A 12,327-nucleotide genomic window follows, 5' to 3' on the forward strand; every position below is an offset into this window, starting at 1 on the left:
GGATCATGTCCAGGCCAGGTGCTGTCCAGCTCTTCAAGTTCTTGATCCACTGTTGGATGTCTGCTACTGTGATGGTGACTGGTTCCTGTTCTGGGAGATTGCTGTGGTCTGCTTTCAGGTCCTGCAGCCACTTTGCATTGCTGTTATGTGTCGTCTCTTTCTCCCATATGTTCTTCCAGTACTGTTCAGTTTCTGCTGCTAGTGGTTCTGCTGTTACTTTGTTGTTGCACTGCAGTTGGGAGTACACCTTGGATGGTTTTTTGGAGAACAGGGCATTTATCTTCTTGGCCTCTGCTTCTCTAGTGTATCTCCTTAGCCTGACAGCCAGTGCTATGAGCCTTTGTTTAGGAGTCTCTAGGGTTTCAGATGGAGTCAGGCCCTTGTATTTTTTCAGTAGCCGAGTCTTATCCTTAATCTCCACACCCTTCTGTAGTTCCACCAGCTGACTAACTTCTCTCCGAGTTGCCTTGATCTTAGCCTCCAACCTCATTTTCCAAGAAGGGTATGTACTGCTGTTCTTCTTGATCATGTAGCCAAGCATTTCCAGGATCACAGCAGCTGTAGCATATACCAGTTCATTGGTTTGAGTTATGGTGATAGTAGGGATTGTCTGGAGGGCTCCATTGGCATCTTCTGGCATACTATCTGATAGTACTTCTCCACTGAGCCTTGGTAATTGGTCTGGAGGGTGGACTGTAGCTAGTTTACCCCTGATCTTATGACTCATATCAGCTGCTGTGTTCTGTAATGGAGGGGGTGGCAGTGATGTTCCAGCTTCAGGTGTTGGCTGCACATCCAGTTATTCTTCCAAGTCTGCTTGAGTCCAGGTTGTAATGTGTAGTTGGTCCATCTCAAGTAGTGAGAGCAGCTTCCTCTTCACTATGTTGAAGTGTTGGGTAACTAGTTGTTTCTCAGTTAGTGTGGATGTAGGTCTTCTGTCCATCCATAGTTCCCTCATATGTTTCTCTCTCCCTCTCTCACACACACACACATATATAAAAGAAAGATGCGGGACATGCAGGAAATGAATGAAGCTTTTTCTCTGGGCCTGCTGAATTATTGCTTTTCATGCAGTTTATAAATAACTTCAAGCACCCTATCCATATAAAAGAGGTGCCAAATCGAAACCCTAAACATTGTTTTTCAAATATTGATGTAATTATATATTTCTGTTCAGAAACCTGAGTATCAGATTAGTTAGTTCATTGCTGAACTTTATTGACTGCATAATTGAAATGGCCACTTTATTTTGGAAAACTATTGACCATTGCCCTATACACAGTTACATGGTTCCAGCTTCTACCTATAACACATTACAAAATCTGTAGCCCCTTTTCTCAGCCATCATATGTATTATGAGGGCTAGAAATCTGCTAGCTGTACCTGCATTTCTGATAGGCACTAAACAGGGAAGCCCTTGCAATATAACTATCTGGGTTCTGACTTCTTGGACAGAAACTATCATATTCCCTCTAGTGAAGTGAGAAATAGATCACCAAATCTAAGAGATGCCCAGGAATAACCTATAACAGGGAAGATCTGGAAGGAAAAAAGGGAGAGAACACCACAAGTTCTCCAGTGAAAACTGCTGCCTCAGCAAATCATCATCAGCACATCCTTATAGGACCACAGTACTTTTCTCCCACAGCTTCAGGTAGATAGATTCTGCATACCTGAAAGAGCTGCTTATCAGCATAAACAGAATGTGTAATAAAAAGATGCAAATATTGGGACCGCAGTCTGTCACAAGCCTAGATGCCCATCTTATCCCTGAATCTGTTCAGGTACATAACACTAATGCTTAATAACATCAGCCACTACAACATCAAGAGTTCACCCACCTGTTCATCTTTCAGTAGGATAGTATATGCCAGGAATGACTTTCTGCATTCCACATAGGACAAACTGATCCATCTCTATACACAGAAAAAAAAAAAAGCAAAAAACAAAACCCTAGCATAAATCTGACATCAGAAAACTACAAATGGAAACTCCAGCATAAAATAATGGAAGTACAACTTATTAAGCAGAGTTCTATTAGTTATGGCCTGAATGAGAGAATGGGTAAATTAATTTACCAGTGAAAAGTTTTTTGTGTGTTATTCCAGTCTTCTGGCTAGGAATTATGAGTGCTGAAGTTCAACACATCTGAAGGATGCCAAGTTAGGAAAGATTGGTCAAGACCATTTGTCAGTGGTCACTTGAAATACATTTAAATACTGACATAATAATATTAAGAGCTTTTCAAAATCTGAATTAATTGCTTATCATGTTTTCCTATACACTCATACGTATCTGCAAACTGAAATAAGACTTTATGTATTTGATGAAGCAGACTATGGGCTATAAGCATTTATACTGCAATAAATGAATTTAAGGTGCCACTGGATTCTTTATGGTAACCCCCCTGAAATTTTAATTTTGTTTTAGGACAGACTGCTCTGAGGCAGCTGCAGGCATACAGCTGAATGCTAATATCTGTGGTTGCTCCCAACCATCCAAGAAGGAGCAACATCCAATCCTGATGGTTACCTGTTCAACTACCTGTCTAAGCAAGCAAGCAGCATCAACAGTCCCACCATCAGGCCATTGTCTTGGGCAGCAATACCTGAGACAGATGGCAGCAGTCAGAACTATTTGTGCCACATGGCCTGCCCTGTGAAAGCCCAATGAAGCTCAGCTGGCCAAATGAAACAGAAGACAGCGTCCTGTGTCAGTCAAGGGGCTTCTCTAGGTGCAATGGGGAGAGGAAGCCTTGTTCCCTTTGCCTGAAACAGGAAAATGTCCTGGGCCCTTCCTAGGTGCAACATCCATTTGTCTTGCCCTCTCTTGGTGTGGGTTGGGCCCAGAGAGAGTGGGCAGGCAAGGGCAGGCTGATAGATAACAACTGACAGCATGATGTTCAAGATCCTCCTAAAATTTTGATGGAATCTGGAGTAGCTGACTTGGAAAAATGGCCTGTTCTTCAAATGCTAGCCTGTTTTGAAAAAGAGGCCCACATCTATTTCATTCTAACCTATAATTACTGTTGTTCGGCACTCCTCTTGTTTTCAGTTTCATGGAAACTCCTCCTCCCCCTCCCCTAATCCCTATTTTGTTTCTGTGCTAATTTTGTCATAGAGAAATTGACCCAGGTCCTTTAACATTAAGGGCTTAAAGGCATTTGCAGCACTCTAATGACCCTGTTTTGCCCTGTGTCATGCTCCACCCAATAAAGGGAGTTAACAGATTCTACAAATGAAATGCACTCAACTCTCACAGTCTTTCAAAGAAGAAGAAAGAAGAGCCTGTCTGGTTTGGGGATTTAAAGAGGTTCTCAAAGGCCCCTTCTAGATAAAAAGGGGATCTGAAGAATTAGGAATAATTATTGTATATAAAATGGCAGCAGCAGTGATGGTAGGTAACACAGAGTTTCATTATTTTTGCTGAGCTTTTTCTCTCCCCTTTTTTCTCAAACTGCAGAGGTAGTATTCACAAAATGGAGTCTTAATTCTTAAACTCCATGCTTAATTTTTTGAGAACTCATTTTGGTTGAGGGGAAATAAAACCAGGCTGATTCATATATTGGAACAGTGGTTCTGCTTTGTATTATATGGGAGTTAAATTCAATTGAATGCCATGGATATACTTCTGAGCAAGTATACATAGTAAACCCCTGTAACTTGGCAAGTATTCCAAACTCTGGTCTTACACTGCCTAAAGAAATCAGAAGGCCTATCATTTCTCCTATGTGGCATAAGCTGCATGGAAAGCTTTTCTATGACTTAGGAATACAGGAACTCTGCTAACTACTGTATAATTGGAAGAGTTCCTGTACCTTTAAGTGTAATGAAAGAAACTCTGTATGTTGGGGAAATCTCATTTCTTGTTACTGTAGTGGTGATAGTATGCCTATTAAAGGTGCTGAATGCATGCTAGGAGAACAAGTAAATTCTTGCTCTACCATGCTATGTACTGATTCTAGAACCACTAAATGGGGGTGGGTGGATGAGGGAACCAGAATATAATATTACTACTTATGAAAACAATTCTCAAGCTGTTGCTTGAAGAAAACACCACCAGGGCCAAGATGACCTGCCTAATATAGCTGGTATGAGAAAAGTAGGCCATCAACTCATTGGGCAGTGATTTTTCCTTCATAGCTCTACTTACTCCTCTTGTAGTTAGCTCTTTAAACAAACCAACCCTGCAAAGTCTACAGTGGCAGCCTTCTTTGCTTGCCCTGGGGGGTGGTGTGAAATGAAGATGGCATTAAAGTTTGGGGAGTCAACAAGCTGCCTGCTTTCCTGTCACTCCCACCAAGCGTTTGGAAACAGGTAGAAAGGCACTTTGGCAGCTTGTAATGTTGCTAATTCAGTTTAACTGAGAATTGCCTTGGTTTAGTCACTCTGTGTCCTGTCCTTTGAGATGGTGGCTCAGCCTTTTCCAGGAGATGTTTCATGCCCGAGGAGCTCTGTCTGTTTGGGACTGTAAACACTTGAAACTAGAGCAGTTTTTCCTTGGGGCTAGAATAGGTCTAGGGAAAACTTTTAATATGCCTGGGATAAGCAGCTTTCTAAGCTCTGAGAAATAACTAGCTTCTCCCAGTTTGGAGAAAAGGCACATAGATAGGTTTTGACTCTTAATGTTGTATGTCCAGATAAAAGCTTTCTAGTTTTGAATTTGCTCTTGAGAAACAACATGGGCCTGAAATGTATGGGCTTCCCAATTTCTGAAAAACCTATTGACTGTTATTTCATCTGCAGTGCCTTATTGCTTCAGGGTTTGGTCACCTTTAGCTTGTGTTATTGTCTAGCCAGTTAAAGACTGCAGGAAAAATCTGGGAGAAATGATTGTCCTGTCCATTGCCATAGCATTGCCCCTTTGTTCAAACGTTAGGCAAGCACGCAGGAAGAGCATCAGAAGCACAAGACTAAGAGAGGGGAGATGGTTGTGGAGCGCTTCACCAAGCACCCGCTGCAGAACAGGTATTAGCAATAAAATGGGATGCATCACGGATGGTATGATGTCCAATGTCCTGTTTTTGGGCTTCAATATTTATTTTTCTTTCTTACCAGCCATTCCTTTCATGAACCATAAACCTCCTGAACATGTATATTTAAATGTAATTAAAGGAAGCATTTAAGTATAATGGAAATAAATATCTGTTCTAAGTTGCTAGTTTGTTCTCAAAAAGCAGTTAAGAAACTGCTGTATTTCTGCAGATTTCGTAGATCTCACATATGAAAATGCCCTACTCTCAGCTTATACGTATATTAACTGTCTTGGGACTTATTTCTCTGATGAGTGGGGATCACATTCTCCAAATAATGTATCTGATCATTATCAAAAGCTTAAGATCATCCAGCTTTCATTTTTATACTCCTTTACTGTACAAGAAAAGGAGAAATAGAAGCTTGAATTTTTCAGCCATTCTAAACTGAAAATTTAGTTTGTATTGGATACAGTCATCAATCTTGTTATTCCATGAGAGATAGATTAACCACATTTAGACTGAGCTGAGCCTTTCCACAAGATAAGCATTAAAAAGCATGATGATAATTTGGCTTAGCTTTCACACAGCATTTCTCTTTATTTGCTTTGATTAGAAATTTCATTGTACCTTCCTTTAATTCATAGGTGGGCCTTATGGTTCTTCAAAAATGACAAGAGCAAAACTTGGCAAGACAACTTGCGGCTTGTCACCAAGTTTGATACTGTGGAAGACTTCTGGGCGTGAGTGTATTCTTATCCCCCTCCTTACATGTTAATATTTCAGTCAGACAATCCTGGAGAAGTAATGTGGTCCAAGGTTAAGTCATTTAGCATGTGGATCAAATAGCACTACACTAACATTGGTCAGAGGAAAAAATAAAAGATTCTGAAGAACTTCTTTATAAATGATTGATACTGCAATAAGGGAGCTGACAAATGCCATCTTGCTAATTTTTTTTCACTGGTGACACATACAAGACTTGTAGGAATAAGTATAGTTTATGGATATAGACTTGGGTCTTCCCCCCCACCCCTGCCACTAATACTTTGGGGTAACAATAGCTCTGTAAGTAAATTGCTGGGTACATAGGTCTTCCTAACCAAATCAGTTATGTAAAACAATTCAGAGGACTTTTTTTCTTACATAGCATTTAGATCAATACTAGTTTCCTGTTAAAGAATTCTTGAGGCACACCTGTACTTGAGGTGCAGACTGGATCAACATTTTGCAGGAGAGTATTAGCCTGCTGCAGTAAAAACAGTCCTATATCTCCCAAGTTAACTGCAGTCTACAAAATTTGATGCCAGCTTTGTTGGCACTTCCAATAGCATCCTTCTTGTAAACTGCTGCAGACTTTTCAACCAAGGAACTCAATGAGCCAATCAGTGTTCTTCTTCTAGCTAATAAATAGCAGAGTGTTGTTGTTGTTTAATGACATTCATTCAGTTTTCTATCCCAAGCTACTAGATGTCCTGGAGCAATAAAAATCCGCTACCTCCCCCACTTCACACACAAAAGGAAGAATACATTGTTAGCATGCCCCTTTTCCAGCCATGTTTCCAGAACATCTTACATGCATTTGTTGGCTATTTGTAAACAAATCTGAGCAGTTGCTAAAAAAGAGATCACTGGGAAGCTATCATTCTTCTAATGCATTTAAAAACAACTACTAAAAGTATAGCTAATTGTATTCTCACAATCAGGGTGCTTTCCCCAGTAGCGGTAACTGTATTTACATGTTGTTATAGTGGAAGAGAAAGGAAAGATAAGGACTACTTACAAACAGGCACTAGGAACAGGATGCTGAAGGTTGCTAGTGATGAGGAATAGGAGAGATGGTCCTGGAGTAGCAGATCACCACTGCTTTGCACACAACAGAAAGAAAAACTGCAAGCTTCCATTTGGGAAAGAAAAAAAGTCAAGGAACAGCCTTGGAAGAAAAAGGGCAGATGAATTCATTTTTTGTCCATTTTTTGTCCATTTCACCATGGCTTCTTTTGCCGAGAAGAATCTGCAAAGAGTCAAAATAACCTGGATTAGTCTTATCTGGAACTGGAATCAGAAGGATGGTATATATTTGTCTGGTCATATGCACCCACCCTCCCGATTCAGAGCGATTGCTGTAATTGGGGATCTGTGAAGCCATTGAGCTAACTCTCCCCTTTAAGGACCTAAACTCCTACAGGTGGAGTGAGACAAGAGTTCTTGCCAATGAGGAAACTGTCCACCCAGAACATCTTGTTGCAAAAAAGAAAAGAGTTCCTTTCTTCATACTTCCTTCCTTCCTTGGCATTAATTCATTCTAGAAAGAAAATTCTAGGGACTATCCTTGCTCAACTAGAATTATGAATGTAAAATGGATAGCACTGATACCAATGCTTGGGAAATGAATTATATCTACATGCTAAAAATGTCATATGCAATACTTAAAATGCAGCTAAGCCAGCTGTGTGCTGTAGGAAGTTAATAATGATTTCCTGTAATATGTACCTGGATTTAGTGAAAAGATTTCTGGGTTAGGGTTTTAGAGATGTCTATGCAAATTATTTTGGTTTCTTATAGAATTAAAGTCAATCAACTATGTTGTTATCTCTCTCCTATTCTTGAAATTGCAGACTGTATAGCCACATCCAACTAGCTAGCAAGCTGACTTCTGGCTGTGACTACTCTCTTTTCAAAGTAAGTCGTCTCCCAGTTGATAACTTGATGCCATGCACATTGAGTTGTGCCATGAGGGTCTCCTATATGAAGGTGAACAGAGAGCCTACACTTTGGATCCCTTTATTGTGAAGCTTAACTCTCTCAACCTGGACATTGTCCTAATACTGGACTTTATCTGCAGTAATTATGCTGGCTGAGAATTCTGGGAGCTGAAGTCAGCATATTTGGAAGTTGTCCATGTTAGGGAATAATGGTTTAATTTTATGCCTTGCTTGCTAGAAAACCTGTGCATCCCACCTGAATAAGAGTGTATTTGTAACCTTATACATTGTGAGAATGTGTATGACTCATATGTAAAGAGGTGATGTCAACCCCACTAAGTAGACCAGATCAAGCAATCAATACCACAAGAATCCTAAAACTACTTTTATTGAGATTGGCTGTAAGTCTGACTCTGTTGTCCCTTTTCCTCCTCCTTATAGTTCAGTGAATCAGGGCGGTGCCTGTCTGAGTCACTTCCAAATGTTATCTGGACATTCTGGACTTAAAACATGTTTTACTCTTTGTTGCTTTGGCAATGAAACTTGCATATCTTTGTCAAGGTTATCTTCCTTACTCTGTACATCTGGCAAGCATTTATTTTCCTTTGACATTTTTGTGCCAGGATGGTATTGAACCCATGTGGGAAGATAACTGGAACAAGCATGGTGGTCGTTGGCTTATCACATTGGCCAAGCAGCAGCGGCATACAGAACTTGACCGTTTCTGGTTGGAGACTGTAAGTAAGCAGAATACAGTTTATATCTTTTCCCCTGCTCCACCACTTTCTAAAACATGGTGGTTCTCTGGATTGTGGCCATATTTCTGTAATGAAATATTACGAAAGCTTATCTCTGTCTCCCTTGAGTAGAAAGGGCTACTTACATAATTGCTCAGTTTCAGTAATTCCTTCCCCAAATGAGACCACACTAGCTTATTTTGAGATGGGCAATATGCCCTCAGACTAATTTAAAAGGTGTTTGAAAGCAATCAGTACATCTGGTAAGTGTGTTTTCCTTCCCCCTCTGTTCTAGCAGCTTACTTGGCAGAAGAAAAACATATTGGAAAAGAGAGAAAAGGAGATGTTGAACAGAGATTGTGTAACCCTGGATACACTAGGGCTACCAGATCTGGGTCACAAAAATCCAAACCTCTAGAAGGCAATTAAAAGATATAGGAAACTGTAGTTCTTTGCTGACATCCTGTGGTCATTTGGATTCTTGCAGTCCAGGTCTTGGTGTAGGCACATGTCTGGTTTAAGCAAACAGTGCCCATTTTTCACTTATCAGGTTCATAGGGTGTAGAAAAGATTAGTTTTTGTTTGCCTTCCAAGATTATGTTCTTTTTCCTCCAGTATCAATACTAAGCTGACAATCTTTGGGGCAGGAAAACCTGGTACATCAGACCAATGCTGACATCTGGTTCCCTGTATACTTCATGTGGATTTTCCCCCTGCCCCTTTTCTGTAGTTGTTGTGCCTGATTGGAGAGATGTTCTGTGACTACAGTGATGATGTCTGTGGGGCAGTCATCAATATCCGTGCCAAAGGGGACAAAATTGCCATTTGGACCCGGGAGGCAGAGAACCGGGATGGAGTAATTCATATTGGGTGAGTGTCACCTTCAGAGGGCCTGCTCCAGGTGCCTTCCCAGGCTGAGGTGTGGTGAGTACCTACCTGAGAGCTGACCTTTTCAGTGGCAGACCCCGTGGACTTTGGAAGGCCTAGTATCATCCTTCCTGCCTTTTTTGCACCTAGCAAAGACAGATTAATTCTCCCACTCCATCCGTCTATCTCAATTTATATGACTGCCCATCTCAAATTCATGACTCTGGGCAGCTCACATTTAAAAAAAAACATAAAACACATAACTGTAAAAACAACACACACATAATCAGCAGCTGTGATAAAAAAAAACCAGAACTAACCAACAACAAATCAACATAATGCTTTAGTGTTGCCATGGTGTTAACTTGTTATTGCTTTTACTTTTTCTTCCTGTTTTAATATATCTTATGGATTTTACAAAATGTCTTAATGTATGTTTTTATTGTTTTACCTATTTTCAATTGTAATTCTTTAATTGTAAATGGCTCTAGATTTCTTTTCTTAAATGGGATTTCTTTAAAAGGAAGCGATAAGAAATGTATGAAATAAAAATCAGTCATGATTAATATCTTTAATGGCACTGTCATACAAACAACCTTCTTCTCTCTTTCAGGCGTGTGTACAAAGAACACCTGGGCCTCTCTTCAAAAGTGGTAATTGGTTATCAGGCTCATGCAGACACAGCTACCAAGAGTGGCTCCCTCATGAAGAACAAATTTGTAGTGTGAGCCAACTGGGCTTGAATTCTACCTTTGGCAGGATGGATTATGGCTAAAGATGGGTTGCATGAAGGTTTAGCATGTGTCTGCTCTTCCCATTAAAGTGTTGTAACCAAACATTCTAGACTCTTGTCCTGGACTGGAGTTATATGGGAAGTATTTATACTTAGGAGCAGAATCGGTCCTGTTAACCTCAACTTTAAGCTAAGTTTAAGACTTTAAGCTAAGAGAGCATCACTTAAAGCAGAACCTGCTTCATTAACTTTCTAGTTCTGTGATCAGAAGGACCCGGACAATGAGATCAATAGGATTGTGAGAACTACTTGATATCAAGATAGCAGAGGAGTTTGCCAAGAAACAGATCTTGCCTCTTTGCTTCTAGTCTCCTCCCTAAAACTAGCCTCCCTTCAGGCTTTATATGGCTTCAAGGTGAGATACCTATATAAACCAGACTTTATTTTCAGTAAAAAATGTATTCTTTTGCTACTCCAAAAGGAAATGCGTTTCCGAAAGAGTGGGTCAATCATGCTAAATTTTTCCTGCTGAACATCTACGTATAGGGCTTAAATTAACTAAACCTTACAAAACCAGTTCTCATGTACAGTTTGGGTGGTACATAAACACACTCTGCTGGGCTGTTGTTAACTTCGGCCACCAATGCCTAAACCCTTATCTTCCTCTGTCAGGTACTGAATGAGCTGGGTGCAGGAGCCATTGAACTGAAAGAGGCAGTGCCAGCTTCCTATGTTAAGAATGCTCTGCAACTGACTTGAAGGGCAATGAGTTGACTTCCTACCATTAGCCTCTGCAAAGTGAGATGATACCAGGTTTGTGCTGGGCAACTCAGCACTGTTGTTCATTAACTGCTATGAATAATGTAAGCAGCAGGATGTTTGCCTGTAATAACTAGTCCCGGAACGCCTATGTAAATATAGCCATCTGCAGTGAAGTAGTACAGTCTAAGCCAGTGTTTCTCAATGCTGGCAGCTTGAAGATGTGTGGACTTCAACTCCCAGAATTCCCCAGCCAGCTAAGGCTGCCAAGGTTGAGAAACACTGGTTCTAAGCCAAACAATTCCATAGGGTGTGTGTATGTCTGTATGTGTGCATGCATATGTGCATATACATGCACGTCTGTAAGGGTAGGAATGGTAAGGGGTGTGTGGCAGACCACACAGTATATGATGTCACTAAGTTATGAAGACCAGATCAAAATCAAAACCCACTTTTATCTCTGCCAGGTCAGCCATCAGTAGTATTCTGTTACTCTTTTCGGTATGGAACCCAGCTTAATCTGTATGTGCTACCCACGTCACATCTATTTAGAGTTGTAGCTATATTAGCTTTCAAATCACAGTATAAGCTCCAAGGCTTCAAATGCACTTAAAATTAATTGATACCAATCTCTCGTTGCTATGAATAATGTAAGGAGCAGGATGTTTGCCTGTATACATCCTGTACACAAGACCCGTTCTCTGTTATTCTTTTACTAGTAAAAATGAAAACCAGAGCATTTACAGATTATAACAGGTTTTTTTTTTTTTTTGGCCAGATCTTTTGGCCCCCAGCTCATACAGAGTTAAGTAACTTGGATAATGCATTTTTAATGATTAACAAGACCATCAGTGAGTGTACATTAGAAGCCTCTTTCTAACTGTCATTAAAAAAAAAAGTGTGCTTAAAATAGTTACATGTGGGAACTGCCTGATTGGATTAGGTTGAATGGGGATTAATTGTAAAAACAAAAAGTACATCCTATATGGAGAACACCCATTGCAGCTTTAATCCCTGTGCTCAGAATTTGGTACGTAAAGTTTATATGGGTTGCTAATGGATAATACTATTACTCACATAAAATATGTAGGTGGGAAGCTTTTCTTAATGAGTACATTCCTGTTTAATGTTAAATAGCGCTTATGCTAACATAATAGATGAAGAAAGAAGAAAAGTGAATTATTAATGTTAAGTGGCAAAGAAATGGCAAAATAGGGCTTAACAATTTGTCTAATAAAATAGCTGTCAGGAAGAAGGCCCACTTAGAAACTGGGTACCTAAACTGGCAGAAAGTAAGGATGAAGGAAAACCTTTTTTTTTTTTTTTGGTCAAAGGAAGCAACTGCCCAAAGTTACTATGATAAGAAAGACGTGACGAAGTACTGTATTTCACCATAATGTAGTATTAGCCCATCATTAATCATCTTACTTAGGATGTGCTTGAATGATGTTTTATCCTTTCTTTGAACATCTCTCCCCACTTCCTTCCTTATTCAAAGGCAGTGATATCCATATGTAATGGATTATGGAGCGCACATGAATGCACAACCCTTTT

General features: G+C 40.1%; 1 protein-coding gene across 1 annotated transcript; it reads left to right on the forward strand.

The window, feature by feature from the left end:
* Positions 1-3,378: 3,378 nt before the first annotated feature.
* On the forward strand, positions 3,379-10,062 carry EIF4E1B (eukaryotic translation initiation factor 4E family member 1B). The gene is made up of 7 exons (XM_025166148.2): positions 3,379-3,396; positions 4,879-4,967; positions 5,620-5,715; positions 7,591-7,654; positions 8,301-8,414; positions 9,145-9,284; positions 9,895-10,062. Exons 1-7 carry the CDS (start codon positions 3,379-3,381, stop codon positions 10,007-10,009), a joined length of 636 nt encoding a protein of 211 aa, XP_025021916.1. The 3' UTR covers positions 10,010-10,062.
* Positions 10,063-12,327: the final 2,265 nt, after the last annotated feature.

The sequence above is a fragment of the Python bivittatus genome, unplaced genomic scaffold, assembly GCF_059951505.1.
Source record: "Python bivittatus isolate LINGU-HERP-01145 unplaced genomic scaffold, Pbiv_v1 ctg000080_np1212, whole genome shotgun sequence".
Taxonomy (NCBI): Eukaryota; Metazoa; Chordata; class Lepidosauria; order Squamata; family Pythonidae; genus Python; species Python bivittatus.